Consider the following 27,419-nt stretch of genomic DNA (forward strand, 5'->3'; position numbering starts at 1 on the left):
AATGGAATGTTTACAGAACAGTTTAGAAGGATGGGAGGAAAATACAAGGACGTATAGTGCACATATAAACAGTGTACATATATGGTATATGATTCATTAGCAAATCACATGACTGCTGACAACAGATTTTCTCAAGAGTGCATCTCAATTTTACACGCGGCATGCTATCATAATGTACTCCGTGGTTTTCAACAGTAAGGTTAAATGATTACTATTATAATCTCAGCAGCAATATAAGGACATACCCTACTACTGCATGTGATACCCTGCAGGGGTTGTACTGTGTCATCAGGATGTTGCTCAGCTCTGTCTGCACAGGTCTTAAAAAAACTCAACCAAATCAACACCACAAAAATAAGAATCAAACACAAACAAACTCCACCTTTGCCTCGGTAATCTGTTCAATGCATTCTACAGAGAGATATGCAATATAAATTGTCCAAATTTTATTTAAAATCTTAAAATACATTAAAACTATTTTTATTCTGATTATTTAACTTTCTAGTAGCTACTGGGATTAAAAAACCCAGCAGCTAGAAGAATGAAACTTGTTTTTCCACAAAACTATTTAAAGACATCTTAAAAGAAAATGCAACTCCAAGAGTTGAAGAAAGTCACAGCAGATAAACATGCCTTCAATTTTTTCTTCACAGAGACTGAGTAAAAAGACCTTCAAATATTAAGTCGGAAATGTTAAATTAAAAACTAAGAACAAAATCATTAATCAAGCTTCCTATCTTGTCAAAAAAGCAGTTACTGCTAGTCTTGGTTATCCTCTCTGCCTCTCTTGACCTTCTAAAATAGACTTTAAGAGCATGATTCTCAGAAAAAGATCTCTACTACTACAAAGGTATTTTTATTCTCTAATACGAAATCTTTGTAATGAACAGCATCAATTACTGAGGATAAAGTTCTACCACTGTGTTTCAGTACTGAAAAGCCACCCATTAAGGACATGCCCTTTTCAAGTAGGAAGCCATCCTGTCATCCAAAAAACCATATACCTTGCAGAGATAATAGATGAACTCTACAACAGGAGACACAAAAATCCATTCTTAACCTGATGATTTATGGAGCAAGCAGAAATGCATAAAGAAAACAGTTATACTTAGCTGTATTGTCCAAGCCTGCAACAAAACCTATTTTGACATTGCTTTTTTTGATTAAAAGGATTTTTTGGTAACCCTTCATTTTTTCTTGAATACATCTTTTGTTTTATTTACAGCAAAAAAATTACAACAATTAACCTGTGATACACAATTTATCATGCAGATTCAGAGCTTTAGTGAGGGACTTTCTTTTTTTGCATTGACTCATTTGGTTAGTCTGACTCCCCTAGAAGCACTTGAAAAGCTGTTCAGGAATATTCTGCCTCAATACTGTTGCTGATGATAACAGCTACGTAAGTGTTTCTCATCCAGAGCTGGGAGAAACATACATCCTTTGCCATAATCACACTAGAAATGCTGACTAGTACTTTGTGACAACTACCATTTTTACAGGGTCCCATACCATGGGATTGTACTTATTTTTAGAGATTAAAAGGTTCTGTACTGCAGGATTTGCCATTATTGGTTAGTTTTCAAGTGTTGTAGAAGAATCACAACAAAAGACAAAATAACATCAAAAAAGATAAAACAGGTGTGAGGGAAAGTTATCAGACAAACTACCTGGGTGGCAAAAAAATAACATCTTCCAGTTTATTTTAACGTGCCAAGTTATCACTTTCCCCTCCTGGGGAGTACTGATCAATGACACTCAAAAAACTCAGGCAGCAGAAGAACTGACAGAAAAACAATGAGCTGCTCAGAGGTATAATCCAACACTGAAATGCACAAATTATAATCTCACCCACCACAACTATACCTGAGATCTCCCATCTGCAAAATGGTAAATTTCCCTTCCTTCCATGAATGTGGTTAAATTGGTTCATGCTTGCTCTCCCTCCCTGAGGATTTTAATTTCTTTTAATACTAAATTATACAGAATTTACACTCAAAAAATATCCAAACAAACGAACAAACAAAAGTTTGTATGATTGCAGGCTGAAGTGCTGTCTGGCTACAGCTGCACCAGATGAAAACGACAACACTGCAACTCCTCCCTGTCCTGGGCTGAGAGACAACAGCTCCTCCCCATCTGTCAGCACAACTTCTTCTGTAATTATTCCCTAATGTAGTTCTGTCAAAGTGACCTGGTTTAGATATTAAGAATACCTGAGTTAATGTAGGCATCCTGAAATAACTAGTTTGGAAAGCAGCCACACATGTAGTGTTTTCTGACACATCTAAGAGGAGTGCAACTTTCAACAGAGGACAACAAACACCTATAGGCTGGACTGGTCCAGTAACCTCATTGTCAGGAAAAAGGACGTGCATTCTTAATCCCTGATGAAAGCTCCTTAGTTCAGGTCAATAAAAGTAAGCATGAAATTCAAAAGAATATTCTCAATCTAAAGCACATCATTTGGGCACGTTTGTAAACTCGATATAAGGCATGCTCTCAGTCATTGTACATGTGTATATATATTAAAAAGATAATACTTTGAACATTTGAAGAAATTAACTAAAAGTACATCTGTGGGGGGGGGGGTGGGAAGGCAACAAAAACCAGAAAGACCAAAATAAACACATGTGAGCAGGTAAATATTCAATGAGTATTGCCTTGTTTATAATAAATCCGTTGTACATTCCCATTATGTTCCTTTCTGTCCTCACACTCGTGTTAGGCTAAATCAATTTAAAGTTTACAGAATAGAATCTGTTGGACTTCATACTCTACCTGTTGTCTGTAAAATACAGAAGACCTTGTTCTGTTAGCTGAAGGCTATGTTTACATTACTGTTTTTGTTCAGAGCAGTAGTGCAATTTGGAAGCAAATCCTTCCCTCCTCTGCACTATTCCTGCTTACTGTGGAATGGAATTAATGTGGAATGGTTTTATTGGTTTTTAATGGTTTTTTCCTGCTTAATGTGGAATGGTTTTATTCACAGACCAGTTTTGGTATACAGGATGTGGACTCTTTATGGAGAAATATAAAATGGAAATGGAAATGTACCAATGCATCTGTCACACTTCAACCCCTAAGGGGGCACACAGACCTAAGCAAGTAAGACCTCTGAACAGTTTCAAAACATGTAGTGGCGTGGATATTTGATCCTGAGAGGCACCGCTAAATCTAGTCCAAAATAAAAGTGCTGCACAGCAGAATATGTAGAGGCACCAACTGCTCCACTCTACTGATTTTCTCCACTTGAGCAAAATTACTTCTGGAGATATTCCCCAAGTCAGAGACAGAAAGCTGGAATAAATGCTAGTCTTACATGACATATGTATGCACTACAAGTGAACAGTCATCCTTTCTTAAATTGGAAACTAATTCATACACAAATGGGACCTATATGATCCTCCATAAGCAATAAGAAATGTTTACAAGTGGTTGTATCTTCCATATTTTAAAATCTTGCAGAAGTCAACAATAAACAGTATTCAAATACTTCTAATTGTAAATAAAATAAATGCATTTTACATTAAAAAAATCAATTAATAAATAGCAGCATACTACACAAAAAAAACATTAAATGCCATGTTTTGCTTGAAGTAGTTTTGGGAAAACAGTTATCCAAAAAGATATTTGATGAGGATGTCAAAATACACCTGAAGGTCTGCAAAATGTGCACTAAAATCTTCTATGTACACATTTTAATATAAAATACATAATTTCCCATAGGATGACTTAAGGCCAAGTCAGAGTATTGCTCACTGCAGTTAGCGCCAGGAGGGAAATCTGAAAAACAGCTTAACACATACACATAGAATATCAAAATCTGTATCAAAAAGAATGTAAAAAAACAATATTGTATGGCTTAAGTTCAAATAGCATCATTAAGAAATTACATGAGGATATCATATAAATCCCAGAGTTCACCTTCACTGCAGCTCCATGTTGCTCCATTGACAGGAGCCTGGGAGAGCACACAAGCCTGCTGCCACATGCTCGGGAGCTGACTGATTTGATTAGCAGAACAGACTGATTGGATTAACAGCCGATGAATTGCTGTAAACCGAGCTGCTGCATCCTTACGGCATGACTGACCAGAGTGTCTGTGCAGTACAGGACTGGCCATGGTGAGGGCTGTATTACACATATATTGCTCTAGAAGCCAGAGCTGTACAAAATAAATGTGTATCAGAAGTGGGCAGATGATTGCCTTTCTGTCAAATTAGCTTCAGCAGATGATGCAGCTTTTGTGACAGCTCTGCAGTGAGGGATGATACCTGATCTGACCCAAGGCCTGACAATACAGAGTGCACCAACTCGACTGTCTTCAGGCAGCCAGTACCAGCAGAATGAGTTCATACAGGATCATCACTTCCCAACCCACAGCCACTCCCAATCTCCTTTGGAGGCAGCAGTGTGTCCAGTGAGGTTGGAACACATTCATGTCTATGAGCAGGAGTCCCATAAGGGACTAATGCACTTCCCGGGGTCCTTCATGCTAGCAGTGCAATAAAGAGACATAGCATAGCTTAACGCTCCTTTCAAAAACTTAACAGCTGTGCTAAAACAAATATTAAGATTTCTCTTTTTCCCAAGCTCTATTTCAATCAAAGGCTGTCCATTCCTTTAGGATTCCTGGACACAAGTCATGCAAGAGCTAACTTTGAGGCTATCTGTAACATTCAATTAATATAGTGGCCTGCAGGTTATAATTCATATTTTAATTCACTCTCTATATAAATTTCTAATCAAGTTGCCTATAAAATTTCAATTGTCTCAGTGAAGCTCATTATTTATCATGAGCTTTAAGTTTTACATCCTTTCGTGGTCTTAGCAAAGACAATAGACAAAACAGTTTAATTACTGCATTCTCATCAATGCCAGTGATTCCAGGGAATCACAACTATGGTGCATGCCATGCCTGGCTGCACAGCCACCTCCTGAAAAAGCATTTCAGGAAGTTTTATACCTCGTACCTACATTAAACAAACTAATCACTCTATGTGCAACTCCTTTATGACATATTCAAAAGTGCAGATCACAATCAGAAAGCACATCTTTGTAAGAAGCCTTATCCATACAGGGTATCAGGGAAACGGGTTTGGAGGGAGGACCTGTGACAAAGTCACTTTGTTTTAGAGAATTAACTCCCTGGATAAACAGTTTGCCTGAGACTTACTTCCTCACAAGTCACCACTGATGACTGATGCTAAACTGTCAGCATCACAGATCTTTCCAGATATAATTTACAGATAAATAGTTACAACAGTTGTGATGCAAGTTACAGCCTACTGCAGAATTCATCAACTGCTTTACCCTAATTGCAGTCACCTAGCTACTGCAAGAATGATTAGAAAATCTTAATCTCATTTCATCAACTCCCTGTTCACAACAGTTCTAACGTTTTATTTACACCAAGGTAAGACAAACAGACATTTTCTACTTTGCACAAAAGCAGAATGAAAATCCCTGCAAAGTTGATAATATCTGTACAAACATAAGATAAACAATCAGCTGCAACAATGGATTCTTACCAAACACACACTGTTTTCCTCCTTTAGAAATAAGAACAAGTAGCATCAAATAGGCATATCATCTTAAATGGAAAAGGTCCTAATCAGAAGAAACTATTAAAAACCACTAGCACTGATTTTAGGATACACATTTTTGGCAGTCAAAGCTATTACATAAGTATTACTATGTTTATTAAGTTACTAAAAATTTTATCGTTACTAGAAGATTTCAGAATCACTCACATATAGAACACCAAAGGCAGTTCTTCCCATCTCCAATTTATTTGCAAGATCTACATGTTAGGAGGCAAGTCCTGGATGTTTTTTTCCCAGAGGTAAATATTCTGTCTGCACTTGCCAAATTCTCTTGCTTATATCTCTTCATCGCAGTACAAAAAGTGAAGGTCCAAAACTTGGTGCTACCAATGTTTTGCTAAATAAAAAAAATATATAAAACTGAAATGTATAATTATTGCTGGCAACTCTTGCAACATGAAAAACTCTCTACCAAAGATGCCCATATTTTGGGTTGGATAATCTGTGAAAATGTAGAAATAATCTAAAGTTACCTCACAGCTTCAACAGCTTGACAACTGTTTACTTAAAGGATAAGGCCAACAGAAATATTGTCACTTTGTCCTTTAGCGAGAATAATAAAGACTTTGTCAATATTAAGCATCAGGACTATAGACTTGCTTTCAAAGCAGGAGAAACTGGACCTTTAACAGTGCTCAAGTACAAATGACAGATAAAAATTCAAAATATTTTATCTAAAAAGAGTGTCTTAAGGAGAGAGTAGGTCACAGCAAAACTGCACTCCCAAGTGTTAGAGAACACCTTGTCACAGCTAAGCAAACTTCAGAAATGGGAATTGTAACAAGAAAGAGGAGCAGAAAAAAAAAAATCATAGGACAGTTGAAGAGTGAACTTGGTATGCTGTAGTCAAGTTATCAAATTTCATTTAATTCTAAAGCAGTTTTATCTACCAACACCAAACAAGGCTTTTCAGCAGCCTACTGCTTACAGCAGCACCAGTGACAAGTCTGCTACTGTAGAGCTGACCAAACCTCAGTAAGAATGGACACTGACCTCAGCTCTTAGAACCTTATTCAGTAACAGACTCTTCTTCCTTTTTCCTCTTAGAGGTCCTAGGATGCTAGCTCTAAATACAGTAGCAAGAGCTTTCTCTGGAATCACTTCATCCAAGAAGGCACAATACATACTTAGAACCTCCTACCTGGTTCCTCTCACTCTTGCTTCAAAAGCTTATTTCCACAAGAAATAAAGCTCCTGGATACAAGACCATGACTGAATTTTTGTTTTCAAATACAAAGATGCTAAAAAAATTCTAAATTACAGTTAAGAACAACATTATTTGCTGGCTCCTTCTGTATTCCTTACCTCAATGCCAACACGTCTTAGAGGAATGTGCGTCCCTGGTCACTCTACCTGCAATAGGACTTCTCTCAATACTTGATCTAGAAAAGCTGGTGATACAGAACTTTCCCCTAATTAATCAATCTCAGCGCTTGCACAGCTGCCTCTTAGTTGTGACATTCTATTTCTTTAAGCGATTTATTAGCAGAACTATTTTTTCCAGATGGAAAAAGGTATTTCTCTGTTTGGGTCTCAAGTCTCTCCATCTTTAGTCTGAATCTAAACTCATTTGTTATTTAATATCATTGCAGCTTCCATGACTACACTCTCCCATTCGTGTTTGTAACCAGGCAGCGGGGTAAAAATACAAAAAAAAACCTGTGGGATTGCTGATAACCGTGCTTGGCAAAGATTCTTCCAAATTTCGAGGGTTTAAAGTTCATTCATAAAAACAGGTTCTACGGTATTCGTCCACTGCGTACATTCCTAACAACAACAACCACAAAAAAGACTCAGAGTACATACAAATATGTTCATGATCTTCACACATAATTAGCTTTTTACTAGGCCTGCACATTGCACATGAGTAGTACAAGTTCTGCAGTAAGGTATGTATTCAAATGACTTTCTTGTTTCAGCAGTATTTGTAACTTCCTAAGCTTTATTCTTCAAACATGTCAATCAGAAATAAACTACACTACACCGTATCACTGGTTTTAACACACATATGCCTCCTGCTAGTGTAATTTGCATGAAGATAAATTCCCAATAATTACTATTTTCTTGAAATGCATCTAATGCTTACATACATTTTAACATCAAATCACTAATTACTCAACCTAACACATTACACTGATATTAAAACTCCTGAATAAAAGGGATTGATGATTAAGATCGGTTTTTGATGTCTTATGAAAATACGCACTGTCTTAAGCTCTGTTACTTACTGATCCTATCCACTATCAGTTCATATATGCATGCTAAAGTAACAGACACTAGGTATTAATCTGATTACTCTGATGTTGGTCAGTAAAACACCTCCTATTACAAAATCCCTCATGCTTTGGCAAGGAGAACAAGCAGCAGAAGCAAGGCGTTTTAGGCTTGGAAAATGTCAGCTTCACCAACAGCAATTTTTGTTGAGGTAATTAAATTCATCTTTCAATAATTTAGATTTTTTTTTTAGAAAAGCTGGGTAGCAGCAACTTCTCTATTACATGGTTAACATGAATTTTGAAGGAATATACATATAAAAAACCCTCTCCATAAGCATCTTCTATTTCCTGTAATCTGGAATGAAGTAGGATAAGGAAAAACACATGTAGTTTCCTAGAACTGGGTAATAAAATATTTTAAAAGGTTTTTTTTTTTTACTTAAACCACTTCTTGAACATTATTTTTCTACAGAAAGCATCCCAATAGTGGCTGTAGCATGAAGTAGCCATTGAACTCTTAAAAATTGTGTCTTTTAACGTCACAACACAGATACTAAAGCAACCTGAACTATTTGTACTGAAGATTTTGCCACTGCTCTTTGAAGTCTGTGAATAGGCAGAGCTTCTTCCCAAAAAAGGACCACAGTTGAAGTCTCCACTTAGGCAGAAATGATACAGCACTACAACTTGCTAAAGTCCCTCCTCAAGAGCAAAGGAACCAAGAGTAACCTTCTACAAGCACAAATGTCATTCTCTGTCTGCATTCCAGTCTTCCCCTCTGCACAGATGTCATATAAAATAATCTGCCAACTTTCTAATAGAACTACAATAATACGATAAACAAACTATCACCTGCTTTTTGCAGAGGAAGAACATATTGTTCTGTATTTTCCTCCAGCTATGGATACTATATTGGCTTTTGGTGTATCCTTACCCACCTGCTGGACTTTTGTTCTTTGGAAAACAATACAATCATCTCTCATGCTGCCTCCTTCACTTTTGGTTGCTTTTTATTCCTTTCCCTCTGTCCCAGTGTGAATCTGATATTGCTATTTGCAGGGCTTTTCCTAATCCCACATCACAGTTTGCTCTCCAAAATATGCCTTGAGGATTACTTTCCTCATAATTTTATAAGGTAATGGTGTATTAAACCCTTACTGACTTCTCCAGATTCAACCATTAAGTGATTTGCAAAAACACTCTGCAAAATAACACTTATTTTAAAAAAAAAAAATTAAAATAATCATGTTCACTTCAATCTAAGCTGCTGTTTGTAGTACTGCAACTGTTCACAAAAAACAGGTTTTATTATATAGAATGTATTTCAATTTAGACTCAAACTTTTCTTTTTGCCTTAGTTATTTCAATGATAAAAATCTAAAATTATTTCTATAGTGTAGAGAATACACAACTGTCTCACCTCCTTCTTTATAAAATGGACAAATTCACTAACTTGAGGTGTGCATGGAGAATCAAGACTTAGGCATGTAATGCACTGGCATCTATCTTCCCCTCCACTATGTCTTTTCATACCTAAAGTCAGTTTAAATACACACTGTAATCGTGAACACTTAAGAGCTGTTTTTTATATATAACACCCTAGCCATATTGCTCCTTCTCCATCCAAAAAACCCCTGATATCCAAAGTAATACCACAAAGAGAATGTGAAAATTTATATAACATTATCTTCACATTGCAATATAAGCATTATTTACAGTTGCCTGCACTGAGAAAGTCATCACGGGCCAGTGTCACCAGCGGGGAGCTACCCTTCAGAAACAGCTACAAAACCTCTTTCCTACAGAAGCAGTGCCAGTTGGTTTCTTTGCATAAAGAATCCTCAAATTCACGGTATGCTCTGCCAAGGTTGAGCCAGTTGGCCTTCCAAACTTCTAACATTGGTAATCCCTGCCTCCGTAAAAAACAGGTAATTCAATTAGAAGCAAATTTCCAAATTACAGGAATATGGCATCGTAGTTATTTTTTCATAACCCAGTTACAGTAACATTTAAATATAATGCATATTTTGCTTTCTTTAAAATTTTCATGGAAGGACAGGTGAGAGCTCCTTTTTTTTCTATACGTTTGTGTTTATGCTTAGCATTATTAGTGTACATAAAGAATTTGTACTGCAAATTCCTTGTCAAGTGTTTGTCTGTTTATAGAAATAGTCACATTTTAAAAGCATTTGGAATTCAGAATCTTCATTAAAACAGATACTTTCCCTTTTAGCAGGTGCTGCTAATTAATCTACTAATTTGCTGTCAATGCCCAGTACCATCTGTAAATTCAAAACAGATAGTGATTAACTTGAATATATTTTAAAGAATAACTTTAAAAAACATGTTTGTATATAAGAGGTCTTCTGCGATCATTTCGGATAGCATTTTTAATACTTTAGCACCATAGTATACTCAGCACAGGATTTCATGTTATCTCTATAGTTACTAAAAATTAAACTAAATTAATTCATATTATTACCCTTACAGGAGTGGTACAGAGAACAGAATTTGGTCTCTAAAACAAAAGCACAAATTTAGATGCAATCCAAAGCACTAATGTGTGTGTAAATGGATTTCCTGAAAACTGTGTCCAGACTACTGTAAACTGTGTCCAGACTACTGTACTTCATCATGTAGCTCATGAGACTGCATCTTCCACAACTTGCTACTTGAGTAACCCAAAAATTCAGATTTTTCCTTGCTATTTTTATAATTACTAATGAGTCACCAAGATATGGATGTATGGACAGACCATTCAGTAGATAAAGCATTGGCAGGATGGCCACATGCAAAGAGTTGCAGTCAGTGGCCCGATATCCATGAGGAGACCAGTGACAAGTGGTGTCCCTGACGGGTTGGTCCTGGGGCCAGTGTTGGTCAATATCTTTGTCAGTGACATGGACAGTGGGACCAAGGGCACGCTCAACAAGCTGATGACACCGAGCTGTGCGGGGTGGTTAGTATGCAGGAGAACAAGGGATGGCATCCAGAGGGACCCGGACAGGCTGGAGAGCTGCACCTGTGCAAACCTCATGAAGTTTAAACACAGGCGAGTGCACGGTCCTACACAAGGGTCAGGGCAATCCCAGAAACACCTACAGCTTGGGTAGAGAAGTGATTGGGAGCAGCACTGAGGAGAAGAACTTGGTGGGGGGTGGCTGACAAAAAACTCAACATGAGCTGACAGTGTGCAGCCACAGCCCAGAAAGAGTGGTGCCCTGGGCTTCATCCAAAGGAGAGTGGCTAAAAGGCCGATGGAGGTGATTCTTCCACTCCATGCTTCTCTCATGAGACACCGCCTGGAACACTGCGTACAGTGCTGCGGCCCTCAACATAAGGAGATTGAAACTATTGGAAAAAGTCAGAGGAAGGCCACAAAGTTGGTAAGAGGACTGGAGAAGGTCAGAGAGCAGGCTGAGGAGGTTATCATAGAATATCCTCAGCTGGAAGGGTCATCAACTCCAATTCCTGGCTGTGCACAGCACCAACCCCAAGGCTCACACCATGTGCCTGAGAGCACTGTCCAAACACTTCTTGAACTTTGTCAGGTTTGGGGCTGTGACCACTTCCCTGGGGAGCCTGTTCCAGCGCCCAACCACCATCTGGGTGAAGAAAATTTTTGTAATATCCAGCCTAAACCTCCCCTGACAGAACTCCAGGCCATTCCTGTCACTATGCACCACAGGGAAGAGATCAGTGTCTGGCCCTTCTCTTCCCCTTTTAAGGAAGTTGTAGACTGCTGTGAGATCACCCCTCAGTTTCTTCTTCTCCAGGATGAACAGACCAAGTGGCCTCAGCCACTCCTCATATGGCTTTCCCTCTAGATCCTTTAAAATCCTGATGGAGGAGAGTTCAGCCTGGAGAACAGAAGGTTGCATGGAGATCTTGTAGCAGCCTTCTAGTATCTGAAAAGGATCTACAGGGAGGCTGGTGAGGGATTCTTCATCAGGAACTGTAAATAGGACATGAAGTAATGGGTATGAACTGAAAGAAGAGAAATTTGGGTTAGATATACAGAAGAAATTCTTTACTGTGAGGGTGGTGAGGCAATGAAACAGGTTGCCCAGAGAAGTTTCAGATCCCCTATCCCTGCTTCATGACCAGGCTGGATAGGGCTTTGGGCAGCCTGGTCTAGTGAAAGGAAGGAAGGAACCCCCACAGCTACAGGGTTAGAACTACATGATCTTTAAGGTTCCTCTGAAAGGAAACAATTCTATGATTCTACATATATCACTGACTAATTTAGATTTTCATTTTAAAGCTATGCTTTTTATAATATTGAGTGAGATTAGTCATGCCATCAATGGGAAATACATTTTTTTAGCTCAAATAAAACAGTTAAGTGTTAGGTAAGGTTAAATACCCTTTAATAGCTCTTTTAACCTTTTTTCTTTAAAAAAGTATTTTTCTCTTCATTTTTTCTTTCTTTTAAGACATAGTAGTAATGCATCAACATAATTTCTGGAGGAATGTAATATTTATTTAGGGCCTTTTCACCTGAAGAGACAAGGTCTTTAAAAACCCCACCTTCCTAATTTTCACAACTATAATCCATTAAAACAAACATCTTTGTTTCATATTCTGTTGAATCTGGAACAACTTGGCTCTGTCACTGTGAGGAACATAGCCGATTCCTTCCTTTTCCAAAAAGTAGCAATGTTACAAATTAAACTGGTGAATAAATCTCCCTAAAGTTAAATACATCCAAATTGTTTTGGCTTTCAGCTGGTTTATTGTGTAATCATCCCCTTATGTGATGCAAGTGAGACAGAGCAGAGAAAAAAGGAAGTGGAGATACAGAAGTGGTAAGTTTTTCTGGAATAATATAATGTGGAATTATGGTGAAAACTGATGTAGTTCCATAGCAGCATGGTTTATATGGGTTTGTCATGAACAGAAAGGAAATTTAACCCGAGGTGTCTTAACCTGAAAAAAAACCCAGAGGTGAAGGAATTATCTGAAGGAATGCATTATTTTTGGAGATCACTTTAAAAGACTGAATACTGAGTTTATATGCATGAAAATCATTACAAGTTGTATTCAAGTATCATATATAATTAAATGCATAATCAAGAATTCTTAAAGACTAATTAATTACATTTTTCAAGTACTGGGAATGTATGAATTAAAACCTCTCAATTTGTTGCTTGCATGTTTGTCTTTTACTTCTTTTTAAAACGTCTTCAATTACATGAGGATATCAGAGTTTTGAAAAGTCACTCACCTTCAAAAACTTTTCTACCTAAAGTCTTTAATTATTTGTTTTATGACGTGAATCTTTTCACAGAAATCAAGTACAATGTGTTGTCAAAACAAAAGATTAGGACTTTATTTCTTCTTCTATTTATTTCTTCTGTATTCCTTATGCTGACTACTGCATGTTTAAATAAGCCTTGCTTTCTAACAACTAAAGCAAGAATAAGTAAAAATGAAACTATTCCCATCCAGAAAAGAAATAAACAAAAAATTGCAAGGATCTTACATTAGTTTTTGCCATAAGCACAAGAAGGGTTAAGTAAAAGGTTTTATTTTTGGTCTATAGACATAATGTCATTTTAACTTGCCATCTAACATTTAGAAATAATTATTCAAGGGCCAAAGTGGCATCTTCATTCAGAGTTCTGTTCCACAAAGGAAAACAATGCACGACTGCTTCCAAACTACAATAGCATTTAAGCCAAGCTTTTAAAAAAATTTTAAATTGAGATAGTCAGATGCCAATTTCTGAAATAAATTATTCCTCTGACAGTTCCATAAGTCTGTGACATCTCACAGAAGGCAGGAAAAAGGGAAGTGATACAGACAACTCTCTAATTCTAAAGCTACTGATGGGAGTGAAGTTTCATTTCGGTTTCAACTATACATAAACACTCAGTGTCACTTTGAAAAAGAAATCTGGGGGAAAATGGTTTATTTCTATAAAGGATTCTGTACACGTTGGTATGTACCTTAGAGACACTCTGCTACCAGCACCTGAACTTAAAATGGGCTGCTTTTTCCCCTGTACACTAGTCCTGTACACAAGATATGAAAGAGATACGCTGTCACAAACCAACGACGGCTACAGCACATTTGTTTTGCCTTTTCTTTTTTTTTTTTAGCTTAACATTTTGAGAGCAACAGCCCTTTTGCTGAGTAATGTGTGTATTAGAAGCAGTCTAAGCTTTCTTCTACCACCAACCATACAGTTACTGTTTTAATCTGCCTCCTTACACCCAAAATCACTGCTGCATACATCAGGCTGATTCTCTCTTACACCTTCACAGCTTTCCACATTAAAGTGCTGTGATTCTCTCTATCAAAGAATTTGGAGCTAGTTCTGAAGAATGAAAGTGGTGACACTCAGAATTAAAGTGAAAATCTTCAAGACTTTGCTAAACTGACAACTGAAACTAAGGTTCTGCTGACAGTATTTAAAATTTACATGTCTATGGAATGGAAATGCCTGTTTTATACTGGTGGGACTGGACTGACATGACAACTTTACACTCTAACTTCCTAGAACAGAGGGTACTCTGAGGGTCTTCTTTTTGAAACTTCTGACACTTGCAAGGAATGGCAGGATGAACTACACTACCCCATGAGTAAAACTGAATCCTCTGCCAAAACAAGCTTGACATCTCAAAGCCTCCTAACAAATCTTTATGAGGACCAATGGCCTTCTGAGTGTGCTTTTCTCTTATGTTTTGTCCAAACTTATTTTAGTTCCTCATTTTCTCCTCAAAAAAACCTAATGTACTATCTTTTTTTGCACTACCTGTTTGCCATGGGGTTCATTTTGTTTAAACCACTCATCACAAATATGAAAATGCTGAACTCTGGGGATCTTTTTCCAACTTGGAAAACCCCAAAGCATAATTATAGAAATTTTTGAAGTTTGCCTCAATTTCTCAAGAACTGCATGGTGTAAACTCAAATACCATCCACATCACATGCGCAGTTGTCTTTCCATCTTTTGAGAACAGAGGATCTCAAGCAGCAAGAACAATCAGTTTCCAAAGAAGGAATACCAAAATAGACAAACTCTTCAGTTAAGAGGTGTATGATATGATGAACAGGAAAATATAGGAAATGTTTCCTATACTTCCCATAGCAACAACAACAAAAAGAACAGGGAATACTTAGCAGGAAAAAAAAACCCCAACCAATTAAAAACACAGCCAAGTTGCAGAATTTATTGTCTCATTGCTTAGTGGAGCAACTAGACAAATTCAGTATCTACAGATCCATTATAGATTAGTAAACACTAAGTGCAGACCATAACTCAGGAAGCTCTTAAATTACTGTTCCCCAGTGTAGAAGAAGGGTATGCCAAAGGAAGACTCACTCTGTGCTGTCTTATTATTCTTTATCCGTTCATTACCACCTAGGTGGATTTTTGGGCTAGTCCAGTAGAGCATTTCTTATATCAAAAGCTACTTGGCATTTTTAAGAAGTATAAAGATAAGGATTAACACTTCACTGACAGTAGGGTAAAGAAGCTTTATGGAAAAGCTAGGGCCACCAGCAGATTAATCAAGTGCTTGAACTGGAGTACTAGCCCTTATTTTCAGTTTCATTCAGACCAGTGCCATTTCAGAGTCTGAGTTACAGAGGCATTTTGGAAAGTGTAGGCTACAAAAAGACAACTAGTTATTAAATTTAATCGTTTCAGGAATTTTTCTAATGAAATGTTTTCTTATCAGTGAGGCTGTTTTCATTAAATCAGTTTTATCATGAGAAATTTCAATTTTTCCGCAAATTTTGTTTTCTCCAATCAACATAATCGTAAGACATTTTTTTCATTCTTTGATACAAGTTGTAACATCTCAACATGACATTTAAAGTTACTTAATGCACTCTGCCTTAATGTAATTCAAAACCAATTTAACTTCCTTTTCCTAGAAAAGTTGACATGATGGCCTCTCTTTGGAGCTCCTAAAGTCCCCACCTTTCATAGAATCCCAAGTCCTTCCTCAGAAAATTATGCATTTCCTCACATTGTGAAGGCAGTAATCCCCAACTGCCTGTCCCGGAGCACGAATGAGACAAAACTCTCTGCACAGTCTGAGAGAAATAACTTGGCTGAAGCTCTTAATTCTTTTGGGTAAATAATACACTAAGGTTCCTAAACAACAGCACCTTGAAGATGGTATGTCACAGAGGCAAAATGCAGGCTGAAGAATCAAAAGTCAGCTCAATGTCAACATTTCCAAAAACTATGAAAACTTCTACTGTTAAGAAGTTAATTTCAACTAATTTCCATCCAGAAAAAGGCCCCCAACTGACCTCTATGGCTCAAATCAAATCCTTCAAAAAAACCCAATTTGTGTTTGTCAGCAATTCCATGTTGAAAATTCTAAGTATTAGCCAGCTCTTCATAGAAATGCTTTCATGAGGACCTTGATGTTTGAAGGTTAATTAGCTTCCTATCAGGCAGAGGACCTGAAAACAATACTTTCAGGAGCAGGAAGCCACCACACCGACCCAGATTACCTGACCCCAAAAGTGAGGTGTTCCATCCAGTCTCAGAACTTCACACCCTCAAAGGAATGCAATCATACCCTAACACAAAGTGATATTTAGGCAATCACATACCTGGGATACCAATGCCAGAGACCTGTGGCAAGGCAAAAGCCTTGCCTTCTAAATCAAAACACAACTCCCTCCCCCCCCCACCCCCCACTTTCATAAGATGACGTTAAAAGTACCAGGACAACTGAGACAATGGTATCTAATATAATTTTCCTTTTGGAATGGGTGCTGGTGCTCTTTAGACCATCCCCCAACACAGGGGTTTTCAGCAACACAACAAACTAGCTGGGGAAACAGATTCAGGTTTAAAATGTTACAACAGACAAAAAAAAATTTAAACTTAATTTTGTTTCCAGTATCATGTTGCATCACTAGTGATCTAAATCTCTGCCGTGCAGAGCGGCAGGAAGGAGCAGCCAGGTGCAGGAAAAGTAGCACCTGTGCTAACTTACACCAACAAAACATTAATCTTAGTGTTTCAATTAGGGCTGATGGAACAGAAAGAAGGTCTAGAGATGCTTACAGGTAAGTTGTTGTGTTGCAGGTAAATGATAAACAATAACCAAAACAGGTTGTCATAATTTCACTGTTACTTTTCCCCAACACTTATATCAATTATAAGGATATTACAGCTCCTGAAAAATAATTTTAATTACTTTAATCGGTGGAGAGCTAGTCATTATGAGAAATAAGTGGGTTATTTTCCTTTAATTGTTTTTTCAGCCAGCTAAGATGCATCACAAAGATTTTTTGGTTCTCCTTTGGAACGAAGAACTTTGCCAGTAACTACAAGACAAAACCAAAACAGAGAAAAAGGTCTTTAAAAAGGATAGCTAGGTGCAGCTCAGAGACCTTGTTGTTGGGTTTGATGGCCTTTGCAGGCATCAGATATAGCTCCCACTGAAGGCAACTCTTCCCTGGAATTGCAATTTCTCCCTTCTCCTTGATGTCACTTCATAGTGCATATGACTCTTGAGAAACGGCACATCAATTACAATTGTTCTTACGCAAATACCTTTGGAACATTTTGTCCCACTGTCCCAATATGTCTTACAGTCTGGCTTTATCGTCCCTATTCTCTTTTCCTATCTTCCTCCCCACAATCAACTGCCCCCTGCTAACTGAGCCCATGGAATATTAAATATATTTTCAACTGTTGCAATGTTCCCACCGATTCAGCAAATCGAGTCAAAGCCTTAAAGAAGGTCATTTCACCATACCACATCACTACTGCTCTGGTTCTCCTATAAGGGAAATTTCGTGACAAGTAAACTATTTCACAGTCCTACTGTTCCCACCTCGAGGGTGTCTAAGACCCTTCCCTTAGGAGTAGCACTGGAGTTCATCTAATCTCAGAGGGAGGACACAGAAATTTTTTATCCCCCCATACTCGCATACTTCTTAAAAATGCTATAAAACTCACCAGCTGTCACAACTTCGCAGCAGCTCATACAAGGCAGGAAACTGGAGCTTGGGATGGGTCAAAAGGGAGACCTCAAAAAGTCCCCATTCAGCTCAGACTCAACGGTGCAATTGAAATGCACCTGGAAGCCACTCAGATCCATCCTCTATTGTTTGGATACCCAGGTCCAGCCCCCTGTAATTGAGGACATTTTCAATCCAAGAGCCTCCTGACTCATGAGTCATCCTACACACTTTGATGAGTAGTTAGCGCCACATTTGCTTTCTCAATTAAGTTCGAATTGAGTTTGGTGGGGTTTTTTTAGTGCCGTTATCAGAAAAAAAAAAAAAAACAAACCACCCTATAACCTAACAACTGCAGACAGAGAACTAGAAATAAACTAAACCACACCGAATAGAAAGCCAACTTTAAAGGAGAAAATAAAGTAGAATTCGGGTACTGCAAATGGGCTAGAACAAAGTTCAGCTAGCTCTTGCTCAACCTGCTTTTTAAATTTACTTTTCCCACTCTATCCTTTTCTTCATCTAGCCACTAATCAAATTTACTTTAACTCAATTTTGTTCCCACCTTCTTTCCTATTCCTTTTAACTCCCCAGGACACACACACACAATGGGAATGAATCAAATCAATTTAGTGAGAGCTGCTTCTCTGGTTCAGCTCAATAATCTTTTTACTCCTCTTCAACCGTATCTGCAGCTTCCAAAGATTCGAGATCCAGTTTTGTTTCTCTTTCATTACATTTTGGGAACAAATCCTTTATGATTCAGTTTGTTCAGTTCTTCTTTACAGAAGGTATACCCTTCCCTGCTGCACCAGATAGGGGCTTTAATAAGAATGAATAAATTCAGAGGCATGAGAGCAGCAGAATAGATTCACTGGAATTAAAAAAATCCCAAACCAACACAAACAACCAATCTAAAACCACCACAGATGTAATCCTGGTTTCAATCAAGCTTTTCTGATGGTTTGAATCTTACATTTTAACAGCAGCTACATCCTACATTTTAAGGAAAGGCCCACTTTTGATGGCTGGTATTGTATAATCAAAATTATAAATCCCACCTTTTAAGCACAGTTAGCAAGTTTTTCTGAACCGGACAACACAGTGTGATGTTGAAGGTGTGAAAAGATTTAACTGCTTTTTTATTCAGTCAGGAAATGCATCATTCTTAGACCTTTAAGAATTAAGAAAATTCAGGGGTTTATTTATATATTTTTAAAAGGATATAAACTAAAATTTTGCTACAAAGAATGAAGCTCACTTTTCTGATTTTTTTTGTATTATTTAACAAAATAAATAGGTTATTTAACTAAAAAATAGGATATGCACTTAAATACCTGATTTTTTTTCTTTAATTAACATTACTTCACTAAAAATTATGTTAAGAAGATAATCAGTAGCAGGGAGCTAAACTTAGATTTGTATCTATGCTTCAAGATTTTGGAAATAAAATACCTGAACTCATATCTATTCTATTATTTAAATAGAAATATATAAGACATTGATTTCTGCAACGAAAAATGTTTTCCAAGCTTTTAGTAAGTTATTCTATTGACAGCTGAATAATCTGGAAGGAAGAAGGTGTGCATCTAGAAAAGGTTTGCCACTACTGCTAAGAATGGATTAGGTACCTAAATTTACCTGCCCACGACTCATTCAGAGACGCAGGTTCTATGTTAGAAAAATACATAGTATTTTATATTTTTCTGCTGTTTCCTGTACCTTGGTAAGTTACAGAGAGTTCAGACTTTAATGGATGTATCCTATTTTAAGTAAGTTTTTCAATGAAGTTAAATATTTATTTAAAATACACCTAATCATATCATCACATATTCAGATTTTTATATAAATCTGCATAGTTTTGCTTATTTAGCATAATATCCTTACTTAAATGTTCTGTCAAAAATAATTATTTTTAATTCCTCAGATTCAGTTTTCTTACAGCTACATAAGAGTTACTATATGTGTTAAATATTATTACTTCACTGCCTGAGCCTCTCTCCAGAGAAAGAGAAGTTATAGTAGTAAACATTGCCTAAATTAAACTCAGAACAAATTCTAAATTTAAAGAACAGTTTCAGCCAATTTTTTAGACTGGCAGTGAGGATCTGCTAATGCACAGCAGCTGGGGACAGCTATTTAAACCTAGGAAATGAACGGGGAAGTATGTCAAGGAACATCAGGAGCCCCAAGCAGAGTATATGAGGATTTGTTCAGATAACCATTTTCAGACCCATGAATCAACATAAGCTTCTTTTCCTTATTATTATGAAGTGTATCCAATACATTTACACCTTAGTAACTTCTTCTGGTGTAAACATTACGTACAGGTTTCACACGAGAGAAAACAAACAATTTTTTGAATATATCTTACAATTGTTTGGGAAAAAATAAATACCCAGTCTAAACAATGGTTGGTTTGCTTGAGTGTGCATTTTCCACGTAAGTAAAAGTTGCAGGATTGGCTCTGTATTCTTTTAGAAAACAGAAATGGACACCCTACTACTTAGCAAGACACCAGGATTTACTTTATTCTGAAGTGTTTCAATTTTAAATACCTAGTTTTACACTTAGTGTTGTGGTTCAATCACACCAACGTAGTTTGAGAGAGATTTTGCTGACTACCAACAGCACTAATGCATCAAACTCATAAGAACCAGATCACACTGTGACACCAGAGGGAATCTAAAAAAATGCTCAGCTTGGCACCTGACAAACAACTTGAAATCCTGCTGGTAAGCACTCAGTTACATCACTGATCCAAAAAGATTGAAAATACAGTGAGGGAAAGAAAAGAGTAAAGAGTACAAGAGGGTCAACAGAAAGGAACAATACTGCACACTCAGAAAAAGAGCATTAAAGACAACTCCAAATCTCTTGCTGTGTTCAGTTCTTAAGAAGAAAGAATAGATGGTATGTTTTCATAATAAGGTCCTAAGGAAATATTGTTTGAGAATAAGGATTCAAGCAGAAGAGGAGAGGGAACAGTGTCTGTGAAAGAAGCCAAGAAAAAAGAAGGTGAGGATTAGGATAGCACAAAGGGTATGAAGGTTGCACGTAGACAGTACTGTACAGCAGTAGTGTCATCAAAGAGACAAGCTGGTGACTTTTTAGCACTGCATGCAATAACAGATTTACAAGTGACTTGGAGTAGAAGGTGGGAGCAAAATGGCCAAATGGAAAAGCAGGAAAAACACTGTGCATGAAGAAGTGGGCTACAGACAGCCCCATGAGCATAGCAGTTGCCTGGCTGATGCTCCACAGCACAGTGGTTTGAGACACAAGTTCCTGGCTACACTCAGTATTCACAAAGGATCAAATATGTACTTAAGCTCCAGTGAAGACTGTGGTCTAGCAAATGGGCTCAGACTACAAGTCACACTCAAATTTCATTGAAGTCTACACAAAACTCTCTGCTCAAGATGTGTGTAAATATAATTTAAGCAATTTTGAAAAAAAATAGGAAATGGGCCATTTTGAGAAACAGAAATACATCACTACTTAGTTTTTTTTTTTTCTCTCAGGCTAAACAAGAATTATTTCTGCACAGTGAAACTGGACAGCATTGAAATGATCATCTTCTTTAAGTATTGCCTTCCAGAAAGGTGTTGTTTTTTCTCAAGAAAAGCTTTGGGATATTTTGAGGTATCTTTATGGTTGTGCAATATATTTGGAACACCTCCTTCCCCCACCTAGCAGCCATTTAAGGTCTGCATTGGAATTCTCAACATAAAAGAATGGTTTTCATTATTTGTCTTGCAGCGCAATTCCTTCTATGATTCCAAGTTTAAGGATCCAGTGCGGGTATAAACAGGTAGATGGACGATTACATTTCATCAAACCTTCCCATAATCTGGGACTGACAGTGATTTGGGTACCTTCCATCAATCTTCCATGCCTTCTTTATTATGAAGTTTTTTTGAGCAATATTCCTTCACAGCACTGAGTGCATTTTGAGAACACAGTATTCTACAGAGGGTTTCTCTCATTCCAAGAATCAGATAATGAAGCTTCCACTACAAAAGCTTATAAACAAACAAATTCTTAAAGCAATTACTTGAAGAAATGAAGTTTTCTTGGGAAGGAAATGGAGGACTAAGGTTCAAAAGCCCTATAAATTGTCTGAGCTTCCAGGACAAAACAATTATTTATAACACTGGAAAACTGAGAGCCTTCCAGGCAGTCTTTTGCCACCTCTCCATGTACATCTGCTACCACTGGGACACAGACAGTATTTCTTTCAGAGGATGTTTAAACTCAAGGGCAAAATTTAAGGAGGTACTAAGTGCTAGCAGTGAGAATGTAATCTAGTACTCTGACTTGCTCTTAGAGAAGGTCACTGACCTGCCTTGGAGAACAACACAATTACAAAGCATTTTGAGGCCAATTTATTCCTTTTGAAAGCAGATGAGGAAAGTGTGAAAGACTTTCTTCAACACTTTGTTTTCTTTTCTATGAAAAAACTTTGAAAAATAAGTGACAAGGGGACACGACAAGGACCATTTACAGCCAGACGCTCAAGCTGAGAATTCCTTCTACAGGGAAGGAACAGAAGTCCTTGAATGGCAACTTGGAGAAAAGGATTCTCCACTGGGTGACCTGCTACCTGCTCCTCCTTGCTTCCTTCCTTTTAGGGACTTTTTTCTTTAATTAAAAAAAAAAAGAAAAGAAAAAAAAAAGGACACTGGCATAGTGATTGAACAGATGCATACTGTACCCTTTCATAGAACTAATTCTGCTGAGAAGGATAATATTTGTATTTTAGCTGAATTTCTGGACCTGATTCACATCCAGCCATAAAAACCAATTAGCCAGCACAGTGGAAGCAGCACTGATATAAAATCCCCAAAAAACAAATGCTGTCTCTTCCCTGCATTCCCACGGAGGTATTGACTTTATACATACAAAAACTATGACCTAACACTCAGGAGAAACACTAGTTTTACATCAAGGGAGTAGAGAAATACAAGGAGACTAAAGACTGACATCACTCCAGTCCTCATACAAACCCCCAAAGAACCTGATCATCATCATCCTCTGCAGAATTCCAAAGAGCAAGTCAAAAGATCACCTGGCTTCTTTCCAGGACTGCCAGCTTGTCCCCTGCATAGACAGCAATCAACATCCCAAGAAGACTGGACTCCCCACAATAAATCCTGTCCCACACGGTTCCTTGTCCCTCTGCTTCAGAACTAAGCATCCTAAGCCTCAGCCAAGCAGGCTGTTGCGCTGGACCTTGCCCCCAGAGATACACCCAGGCAAGCTTCAAATGCAGGATTAGGCTGTGCTGTAAGACTGTATCAGACAGGTGACCTGATGGGGGGCTGCCTTCAGCTTATCATTTCTAAGCATCAACCTGACCTTGCTCATGCTGGGCAGTCCAAACTAGTTCTTTTATGTTGCTTTGTTTCTCATACCAGGGAAGGGTTTAGAGACATGTTGGTTTACAACAAAGGATGAAAAAAATCATGCGTCTGAAATATTAATCAGAATTCCTCCAGAACTGTATTCCTAAAAAAAATTGTCTGAGGCATTTTTAGAGCAGGCTTGTATCAAGAAATAGCAACTTGCTGGACTGAGTCATACACATCACTTGTATTTGTTTGAGAAACCCCTGCTGACAGCAGGTGTTGTCAAAGTATCCTCTGTGTCAGCAAGGTACAACCAAAGGTACCAAGTCCAAATGGCATGGAGTTCTTTTGATGTATGGCATAACCAGGATCTTTCTGAGAAATATTTGCGCTGTGTGTTCTTGGGAATATGAATGGGAAAATTTACACACAGATAGCCCTGAGTGGTAGGACTGATAATGCAAAATGTGGTTCTCTGAAAGGGGCAGAGGCCCTGAAGTGGAAGGTGATGTAAATGAAAAATTCCTCCCACAGTGATGACATCACTTTTTAGTATTTTATTGGGAATGTGTAGTGGTGTGCTCCTCTCAATGTACCGATGTCTGAGCCTTTCCAACAGTGGGGTGTTTTAAATTAGATAAAAATCCACCTAAGCAGAAAATTCTGGTTGTATCAGAGAGACCAATGTTTGTACGGTCACTAATTTCCAAAAATGAACAGCTAAAAGGAACTGGTAAGAAAGTGATGAAAATATTCTGGTTTTATTTCCATATATGCACCTACATCCAGATATCCATTACCCATATATCCACATACTAACAAACAAACCTCCCAAAAGGAAGATTTCGCTGTAGAAGAGGTGCAGAGGATGAGCACTGCTGCAGCTGATGGTGACTACAGAGTTCTGAATGTATGTGCAGATTAGCACTATGTACCAGAAGAAAAAAAACAGTCTACTGTCTAGCGTTACTGTCAGTGCTCTCAGAACTGCTATCACCAGGACAACAAAGAGACCTTTCTCTTTTCATACAGTTGGTTTTCAATTGCTCAGCCCAATTATAAAATCTTGTGCTTTTACAAAGTAGGCACCAGAGGGAGACCTGCACTTTAGTTCAACTATGAAATAATGCTGGCAGGAGTCATTCAGAAGTGGACAATCAAAGCGTCTTGGCCAATATGTTCTAGGTGGTTCTGGGTGAAATTGTGGCTAATGGGAGCACTCAGAGAGGAACTGGCACGGGCAGACTTCTCCTTTTTAATGGCCCAAAAAACTTCAGAGTGCTCCATGAAGAAAAGCCAGGTTCCCAAATTTCAGGCTGTAGATGAGTACACATCAACCAGTTTGAGCATAGCTGGGAAAGACCTGCTCTTTGCCACCCACTGCCCCAGCTTATCATCATATCCTGCTGATGGTTACCACTTCTCAAATCTTCTGGCTGAGCTGCATATATAAGAACTCCCTAAACATGTCAGTCAAAATAAGCTAGATCAGCTTAAGTAATTTAAATAACAAATCTTTCCTAACATGGCTCAATTTGACTGAATTGGATTAAGGAGAGCTCCCATGAGCAGCTCAGCCAGCAGACCAGAGAGGGCACTAACACCAGGTAGAGAGCAGTGATGAATGCTCTGGGGTGGACTTGCTCTTCCATTGACAATGCCACTGCTGAAGAAGGAAGTAAATATATATGTTGTAGGCAGGTTGCTGCTCTTTGTAAGCCTGGTAAGAGACATCCAGAGAAACTATATGGACAGCAAATACATTACTCTCTCAAAATCAGGTACTCTTAAGTTTAAGTGGCGAAAGGCAAGGAGCAATGGCTTCTAGGAAGCAGGTAAGAGCCCACAAAATTGATCCCGTGAACATAAAGTTGAGCACACTAACTGGAATCCATGTAGGCAAAGTAAAATAAAGTCATTATTAAGAATTATAGGCCTGATGGTATGGAAAAAACTCCCAACTCCTTACCAATACAGCTGGATCACAACATTGATTGTTCCAAACATTGAAATGCTACTTAGAAGTAGTCCCTCTACTTCATAATTTTTCTCACTATGCAAAGGGGGGAAAAAATCAACAAAATCATCAGATCCTCATATGCTATCCAATTAAAGAAAATTACTGAAAAACAAAGAGTAAAGAGCAAATCCGGTAAGAGAAGCAAACTTTGACTCTGCTCTCTTGTGGTAAAACAACAAGCAGCCTTAAGTCAAATTTCTAGGAAGTTTCCTTAACTTCAAAATTGAGAACTCAGGCTTTGCATTTTTGTTTTAAGTAGATACAACTCCAGTTTTTAATTAACAAGTTCACTCTAGATGCTTGCAACCAATACAAAAAGTTGCTATTTCTACTACAAAGTTATTATACCTTTAATGTAATTCTCATGCCACTTTAAAGACATTTCATTAGAAGTGAGTGATTTGGTAGTGAAATAATGGCAAATATTAAGTTTCTCTACAATGGCAGTCTCGTTTAGAAGTTATATCACCTACAAAGTTGTCAGCAGCTTCTGAAACTCAGCATATTAACAGCCCAAGGATGCTTTTTCACAGCTGTTTAAAGTAATACCCATGGGACTGCCAAAATTTAAACTGAACCTCTTTGTGGAAGAAAATCTGGCCTCAAACTACCTATTAAGCAAACCAGGAGGGAAAAAAAAAGAAAAAACAATTGGGGGTTATGAGGGAGACTTTTCAGCCGGATTAACTCCTTAAAATGTCTCTGTATGGAGTCCTGACTACACATGTTGGTAAAGGGAATACCCAACTGAGAAGATGAGGAAAGGGCAGGATGTCAATATATATTACCTCAGAAATAAGTGGAAATCCCTAGTCTTTGAGAATAAGGAGAAACAGAAGAACTTAAGCACGGCAGGTTTTTGCTCACAGCTTATGTTTCTCCTCTGGAAGCACCAAAGGGGAAGAACCCCTTCCCACTGAATTAATCTGAAAGGGTAGATTAGCTGTGCACCTTCTAGTTCTGTCAATTATATTGACTTCAAATGGTTTTCTTCCCTGACCACAAGACCTATGATCCAGTGTGTGCATAAATTAGATATGAAGAGAATTAAGAACACCCAGGCAACGGTTAATCTGGCATTTCCTCAATCGAAAGTTCAATTTGTGACGTAAATAGTAGTACTTTTACAATGCGGTACAAAAATCTATAACAAAACAAAAAAAAAAAGATGCTTAGGCATAGTTCTTGAGTTTTACTGGGTTTATCTAGTATATATGAACAACGGGCTAACCTAAATTTGGTTTGTTTATATTGCCTTTATCACGCAAGCAAGAGCAATCATCTCATGATTTGGTGGAAGCTGAACTTGAAGTTTCTTTTATAGTTTTGTTAGGTTATTTTGTGGTAACACTTATGCATTGCCAATTAACTGTATCAGAGAGCAGCCTCAGTATAATTTCACTTACATTGTATCACTTTTTTTTGGTCAGTCAAATGGTCTTCGTCAAAGTAGTTTTTTAAAAAGTTACGGTGAACTATTAAAATGCGCCCTAACATAAGGAACATTTGTGTGTGGTTACGCTTTCTAGTTTATTTCCATGAACAATATTCAAAGGTAGTCTAGCCTATTCTCAGCTTGCCACCAAATCATCAAGTTATCACAAATGTAGTACATTGTACCTGCTTTCTGTTGTCCCACAAACATTAGCAATGTAGTGGGGAAGTGGTGGAAAGGCAAAAGCAAAGACTAGGCCTGACCCAATTTCACCATTTTGACAGACACAGAGAGTAAACTCACTAACTGAAAAGCAAAAAGAAAGAAAATTCATAGGGCTTTGCATTCCGTGCAATTCATAGTTGTTTCTCCTGTTTGGGTCATGTTTTCATACATGTTTTCCACATTGCAAAGAATGATAATTAAACTGGTAAGATGCTTGTTTTCTTCCCAAAAGATGCAGTACACACTCATGTATATACACAGATTGAGCATAAAATCTGCAACATGTCCCAAAGAAATCATAAAGGATCTAAATACACAATACACAGTCTCAAGAGTTACATCACAAAGTAACATTCAGAGATTGCCACAAAAAACTACCTATATAGATACATAAGCCTGTCAGTGATGTCCACTACTGCAGTTAAAATATATTTACTGCTGGAAAGCACTGAAGTAATTCAGAGACCTTTATCACAGTAGAAAAAAAAAAAAAAAAAAAAAAGTAAAAAAAAAAAAGTTCAGCATTTAAAACAGAAAAACCTTGAATTCAAGAAATCAAATTAAAGATTTGCTGATAAAGATTTTAGATGCTCAAGTCAAGCATCCAAAAGACTCTAGTCA

At 37.6% G+C, this 27,419-nt stretch overlaps 1 protein-coding gene across 3 annotated transcripts in view; it reads right to left on the reverse strand.

The window, feature by feature from the left end:
• Positions 1-27,419, reverse strand: part of CDYL (chromodomain Y like) — a 105,262-nt gene that overhangs the window by 59,428 nt on the left and 18,415 nt on the right. The window contains exon 1 of one of the 3 annotated variants that reach the window (XM_038126751.1): positions 5,757-16,456. The exons of the other annotated variants lie outside the window; for them this stretch is intronic. Within the exon in view, the coding sequence (XP_037982679.1) occupies positions 5,757-5,786 (30 nt within the window). The 5' untranslated portion in view covers positions 5,787-16,456. Of the gene's footprint in view, positions 1-5,756; positions 16,457-27,419 lie in introns of those variants that run through there. 3 annotated transcript variants of the gene reach the window in all.

This window comes from Motacilla alba, chromosome 2, assembly GCF_015832195.1.
Source record: "Motacilla alba alba isolate MOTALB_02 chromosome 2, Motacilla_alba_V1.0_pri, whole genome shotgun sequence".
In the NCBI taxonomy this organism is placed as follows: Eukaryota; Metazoa; Chordata; class Aves; order Passeriformes; family Motacillidae; genus Motacilla; species Motacilla alba.